This window comes from Megascapheus bottae, chromosome 12 (assembly GCF_031878675.1).
Source record: "Megascapheus bottae isolate mThoBot1 chromosome 12, mThoBot2.hap1, whole genome shotgun sequence".
Taxonomy (NCBI): Eukaryota; Metazoa; Chordata; class Mammalia; order Rodentia; family Geomyidae; genus Megascapheus; species Megascapheus bottae.
The window spans coordinates 22,931,633-22,951,879 of NC_143520.1; the positions used below are offsets into that span (position 1 = coordinate 22,931,633).

Here is a 20,247-nt window from a genome sequence, read left to right on the forward strand (position 1 = left end):
TGGAATAATCAGTCAGAATCCACCAGCGAGAGCTCCAGGAACTGGCAGATGCAGCAAAGAAGTCTAATCTTCATATAACAGGGATTGAGGAGGGCGCAGAATTTCAGGACAAAGGAATGCAACCCCTATTCACTAAAATCATAGCAGAGAACTTCCCCAACCTCAAAAGGGAAAATACTCACATTATTGAAGGTTTCAGGACTCCAAACAGGTAAGATCCTAGAAGGAACTCATCTAGACATATCATAGGAAAGACACTAGACCCGAATACCAAGGAATTGATCTTAAATGCTGCAAAAACAAAGAAAGAGCTATACTACAATGGGAAAAAAATTTAAAGTACAGCAGATCTCTCCACGCAAACCCTAAATACAAGAAAATCTTGGAAAAACATCATTGATGTCCTGGAGACCAACAACTGCCAACCCAGACTGATATATCAAGCAAAACTAGCATTTACATTCGAGGGAGAAACAAGAATATTTCACTCCAAAGAGAAGCTTTATGAATACGTGCACACTAAACCAGCATTACAAGAAATACTTATTAATCGAGAACCAATTGTAGAACATCAAGAACCCCCATGAAGAAGCAAATATCTATACTTCACTAAACACAAAAGGGGGAAAAATAGAAAGAAACTTAGAAGTAAAAATAAATAACGATAATGGACACTGACCACTTCTCCATAATTTCCCTAAATGTGAACGGGCTGAACAATCCCATCAAAAGACACAGAGCAGCAGACTGGATTAAGAAACATCACCCATCTATATGTTGCCTCCAAGAGACCCACCTCACTGCCAAAGTCAGAAACAAATTCCAAGTGAAAGGATGCAAAAAAAGGAGGAGTAGCAATCTTAAACTCCGACAAAATTAACTTCTCAGTAAAATCAGTACATAAAGATAGAGATGGCCATTATATATTAGTAAAGGGTACAATTCATGCCCATAATATTACAGTTATAAACATTTACTCCCCCAACACAGGAGCACCCAAATTCGTCAAACAAACTCTCTTAGAATTACAGAACAAGATAGACTCAAACACAATCATAATGGGAGACCTCAATATACCACTCTCAACAAATGACAGGTCAACTCAACAAAAATTAAGCAAAGACACCATAGACTTAAATGCCACCATAGCCCAGCTGGGCTTAACAGATATTCACAGAGTCTTCCACCAAATGGCAAAACTTTTTACATTTTTCTCAGCAGCACATGGAACACACTCCAAAATAAATCATATAATAGTTCATACAGAAAACTTAAGCAGATACAAGAGGACTGATACAATCCCATGCATTCTATCAGACCACAGTGGAGTCAGACTAATTCTGAACAATGCAGTCAAAGTCAAAAAACATTCAATCACTTGGAAACTGAACAACACACTTCTGAATAACTCCTGGCTAACAGATCAGATCAGAAATGAAATTAAAAACTTCCTTGAATGTAATGACCATCAAGAAACATCACAAAGGAACTTATGGGACACAGCAAAGGCTTCTAAGAGGCAAATTTATCGCACTAGGAGCACATATTAAAAAGACGGAAGAAGAACATGTAAATAACCTAAAAAAAACTGAAACACTTAGAGAAGCAAGAAAAAGTTAATTCTAAAACAACTAGAAGGACAGAAATAACAAAAATAAAATCAGAAATATCAGAGATTGAAATAAGATCTACTATACACAAAATTGATAAATCAAAAAGTTGGTTCTTTGAAAGAGTCAACAAATAGACAGACCCCTGGCAAGATTAATCAAAAAAAGGGAAGAGGAGACTCAAATAAACAAGATTAGAGGCTCCACAGGAACAATTACAACTGATTCCCAAGAAATTCAGTCCATAATGAATAGGTACTACCAGGGCCTATATTCAAAGAAACAAGAAAATCTAGTAGAAATGGATGATTTCTTAAATAAATATAGGCTACCCACACTGAATAACGATGAGGTAAACAGATTGAACAAACCAAACTCTTACAACAAAATTGTGGAAGCAATGCCAACCAAAAAGAGCCTAGGTCCAGATGGATTCACTGCGGAATTCTACAAGACGTTTAAAGATGAAATAACACGCATACTCTTGAAACTCTTCTGAGAAATAGAAACAGAAGGAGCAATACCAAACTCATTTTATGAAGCTAATATTACTCTCATCCCCAAACCAGGGAAGGACCCAACAAAACAAGAAAACTACAGACCTATCTCTAATGAACACAGACACAAAACTCCTCAATAAAATATTAGCCAACAGAATCCAGAAACAAATTTAAAAAATCATACACTATGATCAAGTAGGCTTCATCCCACAGATGCAAGGCTGGTTTAATATTTGCAAATCAATCAATGTAATACATCACATCAATAGATAAGAAACATATGATAATTTCTCTGGACGCGGAGAAGGCATTTGACAAAATACAACTTTCATTCATGTTGAAAGCACTAGAAAAAAATAGGAATAAGAGGTACATTCCTCAAAATAGTGAAAGCCATATATGAAAAACCTACAGCCAGTATTATACTAAATGGTGAAAGACTGGAACCATTCACCTTAAAATCAGGAACTAGAAAGGGATGCCCACTCTCTCCACTTCTCTTCAATATAGTGCTGGAACCCTTAGCCAGAGCAATAAGGCAAGAAAAGAACATCAAAGGGATCCACACAGGGAAAGAAGAAATTAAACTATCCCTATTCACAGATGACATGATCCTCTACTTGAGTGACCCAACAAAATCCACTCCCAAACTTCTAGAATTAATAAACTACTTTATCAAATTGGTAGGATACAAAATTAACCTTGAGAAGTCAGTAGCCTTCTTGTACACCAACAATACACAAACAGAAGGCCAAATCAAGAAAATGATCCCATTCGCAATAGCCCCCAAAAGAATAAAATACTTAGGAATATACTTAACCAAAGATGTAAAGGAATTATTCAATGAAAACTATAAAAGCCTAATGAAAGAAATTAAAGAGGACACTAGGAAATGGAAAGACATCCCATGCTCATGGCTAGGGAGAACCAACATAGTGAAAATGGCTATACTGCCAAAATTGATATACAAATTCAATGCAATCCCCATCAAAATCCCAAAGACAGTCTTTATGGAAATTAAAGATATAATCCAAAGATTCATATGGAACAAGAAAAGACCTAGAATAGCCAAAACAATTCTAGGCAAAAAGATCAATGCTGGTGGTATTACAATACCAGACTTCAAACTCTACTATAGAGCCATAATAACAAAAACTGCTTGGTATTGGCACAAAAACAGACCAGAAGATCAGTGGAACAGAAGACCCAGAAATAGAACCACATACCTATAGGCAACTTGTATTTGACAAAGGAGCCAAAGATATACAGTGGAACAAACACAGTCTATTCAATTATTGGTGCTGGCAAAACCGGGCAGCCACATGCAGAGAACTAAAAATTGACCCTAGCCTTTCGCCACGCACAAGCATTAACTCAAAGTGGATCAAAGACCTCAACTTCAGACTGGAAACCATGAAACTTCTACATGATAAAGTAGGAGAGACACTGGAACTCGTAGGCACAGGCAAAAGATTCCTGAACAGACTCCCAGGGTCACAACAGATTGGAGAGAGACTCGATAAATGGGACTACCTAAAAATAAAAAGTTTCTGCACAGATAAGAACATAGTCGCAAAAGTAGTGAGACAACCAACCAACTGGGAAAAGATATTCACCAATAAGACATCTGACAAGTGCTTAATATCCATTATCTACAGGGAACTCAAGAAACTAATCCTGATTTGAGGAAGGAAGATGGCGCCGAGACAATAGGGACGCTGCCTAGCTCTCTCAAAAAGAGAGAACCAGGGAGTCCCACGAGCCAACTTTCTAAAGAAATCCACAACAACAGACTCAAAAAGCAACGGAGAAGGACTCAAACTGGAAAAGAAATCCAGATAAAGCTCACATCCAACTTTCTCAAAGAATTCGGAATGCGAGGACCCCTCCCCCACCTCTCGCTGCCAGATCCAAGCCGCAAAGGCGGGGAAAGCCGCGAAAAGCTAAAGCCGCAAAACGCGGCAGCTGGTGCCGGACCAAGCCGCGAAAAGCGGCTTGAGCGGGTGCCGGCTCCACGCTGGGAAAGCGGAGGTGGGCGCCGGATCTAATCCACGAAAAGCGGCGGCAGTGGAGGGCGCCAGGCTGGGAGCCCAATGGCTGCAGAAACCAGCACAGAACTGGGCCAGCGAACGGCGGAAGCAGCGGAACCCAGGTGCGGAACCAGAACAGCAAGCAGCGGAACCCAGACGCAGAACACAGGCGGTGGCGGAGACCCGAGGGGAGTGAAAGACTCCCCACCACCGTGGAGCACCCGCAGATGGGCGCAGAGGCATGAGGAATTCAGCGCGTCCCCAAACACATCGGGAAAGCGGAGTGGGTGCCAAGCAATAGAACTTAACTCAGACCCCAACACCCCGCCCGAGAAAGACTGGCGGGAGCAGGGGGGCAAGGAATTTAGAATCCTGTCCCTTCCCTCAACAGCCCCCTCCCTCAGGCCATTGACTGGAGATTGACAGGCGGGCTACCCTTAAGACCCAGCACCCCACCAAGGGAGGCAGGGCTGTCCCAACTCCCACCCACCCAACGGGCACAACCCGCAGCCCTCGGACTGGAGACTGACAAGTGGACATCCCATAAGACTCAGCACCCCACCAGGGGAGGTGGAGCTGTCCAAGCTCCCACCCGCCCACCAGGCTCCTCTCCCAGGCCACTGGATCTGGAGAGTGGAGGGCGTTGGGACCCTGCCTTACAACAGTGGGTAGGGGGTGCGGGAAAATAGGAGCCAGCATCTACCCCCCCTCAATTCCTGAGCGGGGCATCCTCCAGCTGGGAATCCTGAGAAAGACACCACCGAGGGGCCCCCCACAGTCACAGACTCTGACAAAGCAGTGGAAACACAGCAGGGATCTGAAGGCCAACCAGCAGCCAAGCCTCCCTTCTGAGAATCAAAAAGGCGCGGCTCCGCCCTTGGAGCCCACGTCCCCAGCTGGGCCCCGCCCCTAGGAACAGAGGGGTCTCCTGCTGGTCCTGCTGAGAGCCCCTGAAACTCTCAATCCCCAGACCCTTGGCTTGGGCCGCCCCTGGAAGCAGCACAGGAAAACGTCCGCCAACCGCGCTCAGATGGAAGCTCGCAGATCCATCCCATGGTCCACTGTGAGGCCACTGGTTGGGCTAAGAGCTAGTTGTGCAGCAACACATAAGTTTTATTCTACTACTTTCCAAACTTTGTACTCAAATACGCTACCTACTTACCCCCTGACCTCTCTCATTCTATTTTTCTATCTCTGGACCTCTGCTCATCTTTCAACCCTTATACTGCATGGATCTACACTTGATGCCTGTTGAGCAACACTGTATATCTAGGTGTTTAATTATTCTCTAGGCTCAGAGGGACTTAAAGACAATAGAGATTGGATTGAGAGGCTTATTGTTTTGGGTATAAATCACTTATCAGTGGATTATTAGACTGGTTGGTAACTGCACAAAAAGAAAGACTGATAACACCAATCAAAACTTGTGAACATCTACAGTCTGCCAGCTACAGAGGTCTAGGTTGCTTATATCTGAAAAACTATAATCGTGTTTAGTATTAATCTTGCTCCCATTTTCAAATGGGCAGAACAAGAAACTCAAGAAAAATGTCAAATCAAGAAACAACATCCCCCACCCCCCTCACCCAATGTAAACAGCCAATGGAACAGTCACTGGCAAACCTAGAGGAGAGTCTTCCAAGTGCTGTACAAATGCAATTGATAAACATCATTAATGAAAAATGTGAAAATATAAAGAAAGAGATAAGGGAGGAAGCCATAGCTGAACAAGAGGAAACCATAAACAAGGTGATAAGTGAAAAGGAAGAAGCCATAAAGGAGGCCATAATAAAGGTTTTTCAAAGAAAGATGGATGAATTCATAGAATCCACAAATAAAAAGGTGACCGAACTCCAGCAAATGTTCAAAGAAAATAAAGCTACTGAGCTAACCACTCAAATGGAAATCAAGGAGCTAAAGAAATCCATACATGATCTAAAAGAAGAGATGCAAGGCATCAAAAATGAGCAATTAGAAGCAAGGGAGATGAAAAATAAAGTAGATAGCTTTGATAGCAGGTTAGACAATGCAGAGGAGAGAATTTCCGGGGCTGAAGATAATTTAGTTATCATAGAGAAAGAACAGAAAATGCGTCAATCCAAATCTAGGAAAAATGAGAGAGCGCTTCAGGAGGTCCAAGATACAATTAGGAAGCCTAATTTAAGGCTAATTGGTATTGAGGAGGGCGTGGAGAAAGAGGTCAATGGTACTGGAAATATACTTCAGGGAATCATCTCAGAGAATTTCCCAAACATCCAGAAGGGCAGGCCCATCCAGATACAAAAAGCTTTTAGAACCCCAAACAGACCTGACCAGAAAAGAACATCCCACTGCCACATCGTAATCCGAACTGGATCAATAGAAACCAAAAAAAGGACCCTAAAGGCAGCCAGGGAAAAGGGTTCAGTAACCTATAAAGGAAAACCAATCAGAATAACCCCAGATTTCTCAGCAGAGACCATGCAAGCAAGAAGTGACTGGAAGCATATATGTCATGCCCTTAAGTCAAATAACTACCAACCAAGAATACTGTACCCAGCTAAGCTCTCATTCATAACTGAGGGAACAATAAAAACATTCCATTCCAGGGAAAAGCTGCAACAATATGTCGAAACAAAACCAACACTACAGAGAATTCTCAAAGATGTTCTATACATAGAAAACCAAAATAAAGGCAATATAGGGAAAGAAATGGCACCTAAACAGCATACCATCTAAGGACCACAAGAACTGTCAAGACACAGGCCCAAATAAAAGCTTTTAAAAATGGTAGGACCTAATAAATATCTCTCAATCCTAACTCTCAATATCAATGGACTTAACTCTCCAATTAAACAGCATAGGCTGTCTAGTTGGATCAAAAAGCAAGAGCCATCGTTCTGCTGTCTTCAAGAGACACATCTTACCCAAAAAAAAATCATCTTTTGAAAGTGAGAGGTTGGAATAAACTCTATCAAGCTAACGGCCCCCATAAACAGGCTGGAGTTGCCATCCTCATATCAGATAAACTAGACTTCAAACTAAAATAGTAAGAAAAGACAAAGAAGGTTACTACATACTGCTAAAGGGATCTTTCCTCCAGGAAGACATAACGATCCTAAATATTTACACACCCAATCCCGGAGCTCCAAACTTCATCAAGCAAACTTTACTTACACTGAAATCATACATAGATCGAAATACAGTGATTGTCGGTGACTTTAACACACCACTCTCACCTATGGACAGATCAACAAGGCAAAAACTCAACCGAGAAACCTTAGAACTGAACAACTATATAGACCAGCTAGATCTAACAGACATCTGCAGAATATTCCACCCAGCAACAACACAATATACATTTTTCTCAGCAGCACATGGAACATTTTCCAAAATAGATCACATGTTAGGCCATAAAAAAAACCTGGACAGATTCAGAAACACAGAAATTATTCCATGCACACTCTCAGACCACAAAGGAATCAAACTGGAACTGAACACACATCTCCACCAACGAAAACCCTGTAACTCATGGAGACTGAACAACACATTGTTGAATCACCAATGGGTCATCGAAGAGATCAGAACAGAAATCCAACAGTTTATGAAATTTAACAGTAAGGAGCACACAAAATACCAACTCCTTTGGGACACAGTAAAGGCAGTACTCAGAGGAAGATTTATAGCGCTGAGTGCCTACAACAACAACTTGGAAAAATTGCAAACCAATAAGTTAATGTCTCACCTTAAGATCCTGGAAAAAGAGCAACAAACCAACCCTAATCCCAGTAGAAGAAAGCAAATTATTAAAATCAAAGCAGAATTAAATGATTTGGAATCCAAAAAAACTATAGAAAGAATCAACAAAACAAGGAGTTGGTTCTTTGAAAGAATTAACAAAATTGGCAAACCCTTAGCAAATCTTACCAAAAAAAGAAGTGAGCATATCGAAATAAAGAAAATCGCAGATGAAAATGGTAAAATCACGACAGAAATTACCAAGATCCAGAATATCATGATGGAATACTTCTCAAACCTTTATGCCAACAAATTTGAGAATCTAGATGAAATGGATGAATTCCTAGCCAATATTAACATACCCACACTGAACCAAGAAGAACTAAGCCAACTCAACAGGCCTATTTCAAGCTCTGAAATAGAAATGGCAATTAGAGAACTTCCACCTAAGAAAAGCCCAGGGCCAGATGGATTCACAGCTGAATTCTATAAGGTCTTCAAAGCAGAGCTCACACCAATACTCCTCAAGCTCTTCAATGAAATTGAAAATGAAGGTTCCTTACCAAACTCATTCTATGAAGCCAGTATCACCCTCATCCCCAAACCAGACAGAGATTCATCAAAGAAAGAGAACTATAGACCTATATCTTTGATGAACATCGATGCAAAACTTCTCAACAAAATACTGGCCATCCGTCTGCAACAACTCATAAAAAAAATTATACACTATGATCAAACTGGATTCATCACGGGGAGGCAAAGCTGGTTCAACATACGCAAATCAAGTAATATAATTCAACACATCAACAGGAGCAAGGACAAAAATCACATGATTGTCTCAATAAACGCAGAAAAGGCATTTGACAAGATCCAACACCCCTTTATGTTAAAAGCTCTGGAGAAACTAGGAATCCAAGGAACATTCCTCAATATAATAAAGGCTGTGTATGACAAACCCACAGCTAGTATTATACTTAATGGCGAAAATCTAAAGCCATTCCCTCTAAAATCAGGAACGAGACAAGGATGCCCACTCTCTCCACTCCTCTTTAACATAGTACTAGAATTCCTAGCCAGTGCAATAAGGCAAGAAGCAAGCATAAAGGTGATCCAAGTAGGGAAAGAGGAAATAAAACTATCCCTCTTTGCAGATGACATGATTCTGTATTTAAAGAATCCTATAGACTCTACTCCCAAGCTCCTTGAGCTGATTCAAAGCTTTGGAAGAGTAGCAGGCTATAAAATCAACCCTCAAAAATCAACTGCCTTCCTTTATGCCAACAGTGAGAGGAACGAGGCAATAATCAGGAAAGAAACTCCTTTCACAATAGCCTCAAAGAAAATAAAGTACCTAGGAATTAGCTTAACTAAGAATGTAAAGGACCTTTTTGATGGAAACTTTAAAAGCCTAAAAAAGGAAATTAAAGCAGAACTAAGGAAATGCAAAAACCTCCCATGCTCCTGGATTGGAAGAATCAACATTGTGAAAATGACAATCTTGCCAAGAGCTATCTACAAATTCAATGCAATACCCATCAACATCCCAATGTCATTCTTTAAAGAAATAGAAGAGGCAATCCAAAATTTCATATGGAATAATAAAAGACCCCGTATAGCAAAAACACTTCTTAGCAGAAAGAACAGCGCTGGAGGAATTTCAGTTCCAAACTTTAGACTCTATTACAGAGCTATAATTCTCAAAACAGCTTGGTACTGGCACAGGAACAGGCCTGAAGACTAATGGAATAGAACTGAGGACCCAGATATTAAACCACAGACCTATGGCCACCTAATCTTTGACAAGGGAGCCAAAAAAATAGAATGGAAGAAAGACAGCCTCTTCAACAAGTTGTGCTGGCAGAACTGGTTAAGCACCTGCAGAAAACTAAAGTTGGGTCCTTCTTTGTCATCTTGCAGTAGAATTAACTCCAAATGGATCAAAGACCTGGAGGTAAAAGCTGACACACTGAAAACTTTACAGGGAGGAATAGGAGATACACTAGGCCTCCTTGGCACAGGTTGAAACTTTCTTAATAAGGACCAAGAATCACAACAAATCAGAGACAGGCTGGATAAGTGGGACTGCATTAAACTGCAGAGCTTTTGTATGGCAAAGGACATAGCTAGTAAACTAATCAGGAAGCCTACAGAGTGGGAGAAGATCTTCACCAACCAAACAACGGACAAAGGCCTCATATCTAAAATATATCAACAACTCAAAAAATTGAATCACTCCAAAACTAATCTCCAAAGTAACAACCATCCCATTAAAAAATGGGCCAAAGACTTAAACAGAGTCTTCTCTGAAGAAGAAACAAAAATGGCCTATAGACACATGAAGAAATGCTCAACATCTCTGGTCATAAAAGAAATGCAAATCAAAACAACTCTAAGATTCCACCTCACTCCAGTTAGAATGGCCAGGATCAGGAAAACGAATAACAACAGATGCTGGAGGGGATGTGGCCAGGAGGGATCACTACTACACTGTTGGTGGGAGTGCAAACTCGTTCAACCACTATGGAAAGCAGTGTGGCAGTGCCTCAAAAGGCTAAACATAGAACTCCCTTATGACCCAGCAAGTCCACTACTTGGCATTTACCCAAGTACCCAGAAACAAGGACATACTAAGCCCACTAGCACAACCATGTTCATTGCAGCACTATTCACCATAGGAAAGATATGGAACCAACCTAGATGTCCCTCAGTTGATGAGTGGATCAACAAGTTGTGGTTTTTGTACACAATGGAATTCTATGTTGCTGTCAGAAAGAATGACATCGCCCCATTTGTTAGGAAATGGAAAGACTTAGAAAAAATCATATTAAGTGAAGTAAGCCAGACTCAAAGGAACTTAGGCTCAATGGTTTCCCTCATTCATCATAATCAGTAGAAACCTTGGGCTCTACTAGCAGAGATCTGCAATAGAGCAAAATTTTGATACATAAGGCCATATAATGTGAAGCTATTTGAAAGGACCTCCAGGATGTTGAAACAAAAGCCATATAATGAATGATTGTTGTCCTTAATGTACTATGTTGTCTCTCATCTCGTTTGCTGTCCCTTGGTTATCTCATATTGGTATAATATCTCACTTTGTTATCTGATATATTGAATTTATTTGTATTGGGATATTTGATAGGGAAGGGGGGAAAACCAAGACGGGTGGGGGGTGTGGGGGGGAAGGGAAATGGGTACCAAGACATGTGAAAGCGTATCAATGTATGTGAATTAACGCACCTTCTATCTGGCAAATATCATGTAACCCTTTTACTAATTACAATAAAAATATTATAATAAAAAAAAAGAAACTAATCCCCCCAAAACCCAATAAACCATTCACTAAATGGGCAAGGGAACTAAAGAGAGACTTATCAGAAGAAGAGATTAAAATGGCAGAAAAGCATATGAGAAAATGTTCATCATCTATGGTCATAAAGGAAATGCAAATAAAAACAACCCTAAGATACCACCTTACCAGAACAAGAATGGCCAAGATTTTGAACTCCGACAATGACAGTTGCTGGCAGGGTTGTGGAGAAAAAGGAACCCTACTGCACTGCTGGTGGGAATGCAGACTAGTTCAGCCACTCTGGAAAGCAGTGTGGAGGTTTCTTAAAGAACTGAAAATAGACCTTCCCTGTGATCCCGCCGTACCACTTCTGGGCATCTATCCTAAACATCATGACCCAAGATATTACAAGGACACCTGCTCAGCTATGTTCATCTCTGCACTATTCACAATAGCCAGGCGATAGAAACAATCCAGATGCCCTACTACAGATGAATGGATACAGAAAATGTGGTATATATACACAATGGAATTCTACATAGCCAACAGACAAGATAAAATAATGGCATTCGCAGGGAAGTGGATAAATCTAGAGCGAGTCATGTTGAGTGAGACAAGTGAAGACCTAGGGATCAAAAGGTGCATGGTATCCTTAACATGTGGCTATTAAATCCAAAGAGTACAAGAGCGAGGACTCAATAGGTACGGACATGGTAATGGAAATATAAACATAACTATATAGACATAAAAACCTATGACTCTATAGACATAATGTTTTATTTCACAAATTAATATGTTTCTATGACATACAAACCCTTAGCCTAATTGTGACTAAGTTCTATATACTAAGTTCCAGTGATTGTAAATAGAGATTCCCTCCTTGAACACTTGTGTGTTAAACTTGTCATTTAAAATATGATATAAAAATGAATGTTAATAAATTCTTTAAAAAAAAAGAAAGAAATTCAGTATCATATTAACTGATTACCAATGGAATTTTTACAAGAAGGCAAAATAACTAACTTTATTCAGGCCTTGGTAAAGATTTTCTGGGAATTTTTTATTTTTTGTATTAGGCCAAAGCCTCCCATGTAGCCAACTACTCTTGGAGGTAGCTGTTATAAATGACATATTGTGTTTTTTGAATTGATAATGAAAAGTTCATTGCTCCTTCTCTGGTTTCAATGTGCATACAGTCTCAAAAATCAGCATGGTGCTATTTAAAAGATGAAGCCTCAGAAGGCAATTTGTTAACGAGTGTGAGACTTTTCAGGATAGGGTTGCTTATGTATAAAGGATGCCCAAGGAACCTGTTGAGCTTTATAAAGGGTCCCAAGAGAGCTTGTTTATCCTCTATACTTTCCTGCATGTGCATTCATGGTAAAGCTACTAACTTTGAAGCCAAAAGGGAGCATCTCCAAACACTGATCTTAATAGGCAGCACTTTGATCTTGGATGTCGTAGGTGTCAGAGAACTGGGTACAATAAATGTATGCCATTTATGAAATTGCCCAGTCTATGGTATTTTGTTATTCCAGCCTGAATAGACTAACACATTCTCGAATCCCGTCATCTTGCATGACCCTATTTGAATAACAGTGGGTGCGTTTGCAGGGTTTGGATGATAAACCATGCAGAGCACAGTCTCTTTTCTCACTAGTCGTGCTTGTAGTCTATTCAGATCTAGAGTTTGTAGTGGAATCTAGGAGCCTAGCTCAACTTCCTTAGTCCCTAATATCAGCCAAGTGATCATGTCTTTTGGGGGGACCTTAGAGAAACCGCATCTGCCCCAAACAGTGTGGAACATACTATTGGAAGATGAATATCTTCCTCTTTCTGTATATATCATAGACCCCCCTTGGAATCATTTTATTTGATATTAATATCTCAAGGCTGTGTTGGATAAGAAAATAAGAAGCTCTCAGTGTTAAAATCCTTGGCAGGATTTCTGATTGTGCTACATATTTGTGGACATTGCACACAGTGCTCCTGATCTTGACATGGTGAAAGGCACAATGAACTGAACTTAGGTTGAAATTACACATGCTTGCTCTTCAACCCAACCCTCCTCTTCCTAAAAAGAAAAATAAGTTCTTTATCTTCTTTGAATTATTTCCTATGGAGCTATTGTTAAGATCTATCTAATCCATAAATTTTTTATTTATGATATGATTTTATTGAGCTTGCATAGAATTTACCTTTACATGATTACAAATTAAAAATTGTTATTTTAAAAATGAAATATTTTCAAGTTCTTAATAAATGGTTAGTATTCTTCAACAAATGTTTAAAATCAATCTCAGAGCTGAACTTTGAATATAACCTGGTAGGTTTTTCTATTTTCTATGACTATGTCCCAGGAATGTCCGATGGGTCTCACCATAATTTAAAACACATTTTAAGCCATCCCCAATTTTCTCAATGAGGCAAAAAGCTTTATGTCTTTGATGATTACAAGTTCTAACATATACTAACTGACCAGCATGGAAACTTGCTGCCAGCACCAATTAGTGCTGAAGTATCATATTTGGAATTCTTAAGAAATGTTGGGCTTGGCTCAATCATTTAGTTTTATGTAACAACTTATAAGTGATACCGAGAAAATTATATGCTGAACCTACAGCAGAAATAGGCTGTAGAAGTTGAAAGAAAGATGTCCATTGTTGCATCTCAGAAAGACTTGAAGTTGGCCAGGAATTTTATGTCACTTCTTCTTATATATCACTTAAAGTTCATTATCTTAGTCTAATAGCAATGCCAGTACTGCTAATTGGCAAGTCATGAAGAGAATATGATCGTCACTGTGACGGTCAGTGGTGAACCTGCCCTTCTGTGTGTTATGGGCCTCTACATAGTGAATGGTGTCTGGAGATAAGTTGCTTTGGGCTTGCTTGCCAACATTTGAAATTCTCTTCAGGCCTTTTGACCTCCTTATGCACACCACTCACTAACTGGACCTGATCTTCTGGCTTGAAAAATGTAACATGTCCTTAATCCTGAACAAATGGTGGACATGCTAAGAGTGAGTACTGTTTGGTTATTAATGGCTCTTCTAAACTTTTGGTTGTTGGTGGTCATGGGGCTGGCCCCAAGCATTTTTTCTCTAGGCAAGTACTCTACCACTTTGAGCCACAGTGCCACTTCTGGTCCACTGGTGATTAATTGGAAATAAGAGTTTCATGGACTTTCTTGTCTTGGCTGGCTTTGAACATGATTCTTAGATCTCCTGAGTAGCTAGAATAACAGGCATGAGCCACCAGAACATGGCTGACTTTTCCAAACTTTAAGAAGGGCTGACATGACAAATCCCACAGACCAAAATTGGCTGTGTGAATTTTACTCCAGTGTGTCCTAAGATGTCTGATCTTATTCATGCCTATTGCCTCCCTTTCTTCACTTTCCTCTTGGCATACCTTTGGAGGTTGGTGGCTGGCAAGGAATCCTAGAGAAGGTTTCTGCTGGATAATCTTTACTGATCCCAGATTTGAATGTAGTATTCATGTGTGATTGTGAGGATTGGGGAATAGCCAATAGTCAAGGACTCACTCGGCCAGTCCTACTCAAAGCTGATGTCTGAAGTATATCATCAATTGCAGCTGCTACAGAATAGAACTCCCTTGAATTCCCCCAGCAGTAATGTGTGCAGAAGGTTAGGCCTATTCTTAGACAAGCCTGATCTGTAACTTTATCTTGCCACACTTGTGTACTTTTTCCCAAACTCTCAGGCATTGACCATCTACTAATGCTGCTCAAAATGTGAGCTTCATTCTCTACTATCCAGAGGAAATGAGAAGAGTAATTCAGAATAAAAATTCTGAAACTATACATCAATTTGAAAGAACTTACTAATTTATTGCTAGTTCATCTATACAATCATTTCTCACTAGCCACAGGGATTGGTTTCAAGTTCCAATGTAGGCAACCAAATCTGTGGATTCTCAAGTTACTTGTATAAAATGAAGTAGTGCTTACATAGGACTCAAATACTCCATGTACTTTAAATTATTTCTAGAATATTTGTGATATGTAATCCAATGTAAATGCTATGTACATAATTGTTATGCCATATTATATAGAGATGATAACAAAGCAGTCAGTATTATATTTTTAATTAAAAAAAACCCACAGGGGTTGGGATTTTGGCCTAGTGGTAGAGTGCTCACGTAGCATGCATGAAGATCTGTGTTCAATTCCTTGGTATCACATACATAGAAAAAAGCTGGAAGTGGTGCTGAGGCTCAAGTGGTAGAGCTCTAGCCTTGAAAAAGTCTAAGGACAGTGCTCAGACCCTGAGCTCAAGCCCAGGACTGGCCAAAAGAAAGCCCACGGTGGGTTGAATACATGATTGGGGAATGTATGCATATATTTTTGTATGTGGATATGTATCTGTAAGTGTATATATGACTGTATATATGTAATTCATATGCATACATACTATGTGTATTAAATGTGATTTGTTAATAGAGTTTTGGTAGTATCAAGGGTCTTGTGTTTACTAGATTTTCTGTCACTTAACTCACACATACTAACAAAAGACAAGAACTGGTAGACATGAGTGGTGAACATATAGCCATTCATTGTTTGATTCTTTAAAGTTTCTTTAACAATTCAAAAAATATTTTAAATTGGAATGAACATATATTGCAAGAAAAATAACTTCTTACCTGTTGCATTCTGTGCCCCTGCCAGCCTGGCTCTTATTAAACCATGTCTTTCTTTGAGTCGAAGAATCCGAACTTTTGGATATTGAGACATGTATTTATCCAAATTATCTTTTAGGTAGTCTATATCAGAATAAAGACAATTGAAGAAAAACTTTAATATACCCGGTATCTACCATAATTGCCTCCATAATGTCAAATTGTAAAGGCTATGACATAATTGTAGTCATAAGTTTATTTCCTGAAGTTATTTTCTTGAGGATTTGGTCTGGATTCAATAGTTTAATATGCCTAATTTCTCATACTGCAGAGATGAAGCTAAACAATGTGCACAGATTTGGAAAATTTGCAAAAGTAGATGGCGCCACAGATGCATTTAATGGAAATCACTGTCATCCTTGCTCTGGCAGCCATCTTCTCTGTTTTAGCCACAATGAAACAGCTAAATAAAATCATGGCTGGGAATTTCAAGAAAGAAAGAGTTGGGTGCAGTGGCTCACACCTGTAATCCTAGCTACTCAGGAGGCTGAGATCTGAGGATCTAGGTTCAAAGCCAGGAGACTCTTATCTCCAATTAACCTTTAGAAAACAGGAAGTGGTGCTTGGCTCACGGGTAGAGAGGTAGCCTTGAGCTGAAGAGCTCAGGGACAGCACTCAGGCTGAGTTCAAGCCCCATGACCCACAAAAAAAAAAAAAAAAAAAGCAAGAAAGAAAGGGATGGAGAAAAATATTTTCCAACTGGCAATGTTGGTGGCATTTTGGGGAGAAAAAAAAGCCAGAGAAGCAAATTGGAGCCGCTTAGCCTGGAATTTCCTTCTGCAACCTGCCCATCTGCCCATCCCCCAAGCCATAGGGTGGATCATATTGGAATATTTTGTTTGTTTGTTTTGTGCCTATATTAAAGTTTAAACTCAGAAGAGAAACAAAAAATTTATTTGTGTGACTTGCAATTATTTCTGTGTGTAATTAGGTTATTGACAGCTATTTCATGTAAGAATGGCTTCTAGGAAGAGGATTATTTTAATAGCTCATTTTCCTATTAGTTTCGCAGTGTATGTTTGTATGTATGTACATTTACTTTTAGGAGGACTAGTCATTAAAACCAACACTTGATCAGCTGAACTGTGTCCCCAGATCTGTGTTCTTTTTTTTCATAAAGAGAACTTTAAAAATGCTACAAGTTTTCAGGTCTCACAAAATTTGGATCTTCCTGCCACCAAAGAAATTTTCCTGCTTCAGAATCATATATAAAAAGAGTTTATGCCTTCAAAACTACTTCTTAATGTTTTTAGTTACTGCGTTTTGACCGCATGATGACTCAGTGCCTGCTTTAGCTTCAAGGCTAAAGAATACATTCACATCACCATGTTCAAGACTAGGCTCTACTAGTAACATTGTTATTTACCTGCTAATTCCAAGAAATAGGTCACAATATGAGAATTCACAAGATAGTAGTCACTGGATTAGTGGGTACAGTGGATATATACATGTACACATACATATATATATATGTATGTGTGTATGTATATATATACATATGTATATGTATACTTATTTTTATTTGTTGTAATGAAGAAGAACTTCAGCCTAAAAACACAGTGGGTTCTCTTTCTGAACTTTGTTTTAACTACATCTCTCTGGTCCTTCCAGAGATTTTCCTTCTCCACACTTAACACATAATCTGCCTTTCTCTAGGGGAGGAAGATACATTACTTACATTTCTTCATTTTCCATTGAGGTGAACCCAAGCTGTTACCAGTGAGAAAGGCATTCTATTAATTGTGGGAATAGAAAATTGCTTTTTGGATCCAATCAGAATGGACCTGGAACATCTTCTGGACTCACTTCAAAGTGCCTTCCTGCAGTTTTAACAACATCCCTTCATGGCAGGGACATCACCACTGAGAGGAAGCCTCAAGTACTTGGTGGATCAGAGCCTGGGATGAGTTTCTGATTCCAGATATTTAGACTTATGCTTAAAAGTTCCACATGAAACATAGATTTAACATTTTAGAAACAGCTATACCTCATCAATGTACTCTGTAGATTTTCCATCTAAATTACTTTTGGCTCCTACCAATACTTGGACTTTTCAGTAGGAAAGCTTTCCTTACCTTTGGTACTAAAGTCATCCACCAGTAGAATCTCCTTGATTAGGTGTGGAGGAGACCGGTTGAGGACACTGTGAATGGATCTCAGGAGAGTGGACCACACCTCATCCACAAAACACATGATGACACTGGTGGTTGGGAGGTTGTTAGGAACTTGCTGCCCTGCACAACTGGATAAGATAGAAGCAGAGTACAGAAGACATATAATAAAATAAAATATAACTCACCAAGTATCATTATGCATGTATATGGTCATCAATATTTGTCTATGTTATAATGTATTTATAAATATTGATGATCAATTTATCACATACCTTTTCCTAGGGTAGGAGTAAAATTAAAGAACTCTAGCCAGAAAAGGGAATAAGAGTTGAAGATTAGCAGCATGGGACATGAGCACTGTGGTTAGGCTCAATTTTGAATCTTTACACCAGAATTTCTCAGAATTTCAATATTTTGAGATAAAATGAAGATAATATCTTCTTTAATCTCTCCGTGCCTCAGTTTCCACAATACAAAATGAGGTATTAGCAGAGTAGTATTGCCTCATGTGAATGTACATTAAGAAGTCTAGCGCACTTCCTGACACAGAAATTCTGAGTTATATATAACATCACAAACATCATTTAGAATTGTCCTTAAAACTGGCCTTGACAAAGTGGCAAAAGGAAACCCTTTCTTCCACTCTATAGGAATGTATTCATGGCACAAGCTATTAAGTTCTTTTCAAATATAAGTACTATCTGAGGATCTGTGGCAAAGTACCCATAGCTGAAGCCATTTTGTTAGCATAGAAATCAGATCAAAGCTTGGTGAAAGCTGGTGTTTAGATGGGTTGCCACTGGTCTTGGTGTTTTCCAGGACTGTCTTATTGCTTGAATTCATTCCTGTCTTACTTATGTTGCTTTTAATGGAGGACTTTCCTTTGGAATTTCTGAGAATTTCAATGGAATTTACCATCCTGCTACCCCATCTCTGGTTAGTAATGTAATGATTAATAGTAATCATAAATAAACATTATAACTGCTTTCTCTAATTTTGACTCAAACCACAACCCACTTGTATTTCTTTCTCTTATAAATGAATGCTTGAAACCACCAAAGAGACTAGCTCATAATAATACCTTTAGTAGGGCTGGGAATGAAACTCTGGTTCAGTCTGTTTCTATAATTAACCATTCAGGAAGACATAAATCCACAAGAATGAAAACAGCTAGGAGTAGATACGACATTTGTGAGAGCTAGTGTTTTGTGAAAATAACATGGCTATACATTGCTTATTAATAAATAAGAAAGATAAATGAAAGAAAACACAGTAAAAGCTGGGCTCGGTGGTTTATGCCTGTAATTCTAGCTACTCAGGAAGCTGAGATCTGAGGATCATGGTTCAAAGTTAGCCCAGGCACTCAGGCACTGTGGCGCTGTGGCTCAAGGAGTAGGGTGGTAGCCTTGAGCTGAAGAGTTCAGGGACAAGGCCCTGGCCAGTTCCACGAACAACAAAGAAAGAGAGAGAGACAGAGAGAGAGAGAGAGAGAGAGAGAGAAAGAGAGAGAGAGAGAGAGAGAGAGAGAGAGAGAGAGAGAGAGAGAGAGAGAGAGAGAACATAGTAAAATATATTCATTACATTTTACTGTTGACAGCACATTGTTGAGCTGGTTTTCTTTACTAAAACTAGGAGTCTGAGAATCAGATAAATATGTGAGCAAGTATCAGTTCTTGCTAATTACTGGTTTGTAGATGATAAATAACTTTTTTAAACTTTAACCCATTAACTATAGAGCAGATATTAAAAACCTGACTATCCTAAAACTAAATACATGTAATATACAAAGATCTCCTACTATGTATTGCCACATGATATTCTTAAGAAATGAGAAGCAAATTTACCACTTCTCTATAATTCAACGCTTTCTGAAAACGTTTGGCTATCATAGTAACCAAAAAAGCCTTACATATCATGCAGTACTGAGTCTTAAAAAAATAAACAAAATGAAATAAAATAAATGACCCATGAGTTATTAATAGGCTAATTCGGAAACTTAAGCTCTAATGTAAAGTTAATTTATTCTCCTTGTTTACATGACTAATATTTTTAAAAATAGAGGACTAGGCCGGGAGTTTAGCCTAGTGGTAGAGTGCTTGCCTAGCATGCATGAATACCTGGGTTTGATTCCTTGGTACCACATACATAGCAAAAGCCAGGAATGGTGCTGTGGCTCAAGTGGAAGAGCTCTAGCTTTGAGAAAATCCAAGGATAGTGCCCAGGCCCTGAGTTCAAGGCCCAGGACTGGCAAAAAAAATATAGAGGACTAATATGAAGTCTTGAA

The 20,247-nt window shown here is 39.2% G+C and overlaps 1 protein-coding gene across 1 annotated transcript in view; it reads right to left on the reverse strand.

The window, feature by feature from the left end:
- Galnt5 (polypeptide N-acetylgalactosaminyltransferase 5) overlaps nt 1-20,247 on the reverse strand; it is a 53,000-nt gene that overhangs the window by 18,241 nt on the left and 14,512 nt on the right. The window contains exons 2-3 of the mRNA XM_090343104.1: nt 17,925-18,091; nt 15,814-15,933 (exon numbers count right to left, since the gene is read on the reverse strand). Of these exons, the coding sequence (XP_090199230.1) occupies nt 15,814-15,933; nt 17,925-18,091 (287 nt within the window). The remainder of the gene's footprint in view (nt 1-15,813; nt 15,934-17,924; nt 18,092-20,247) is intronic.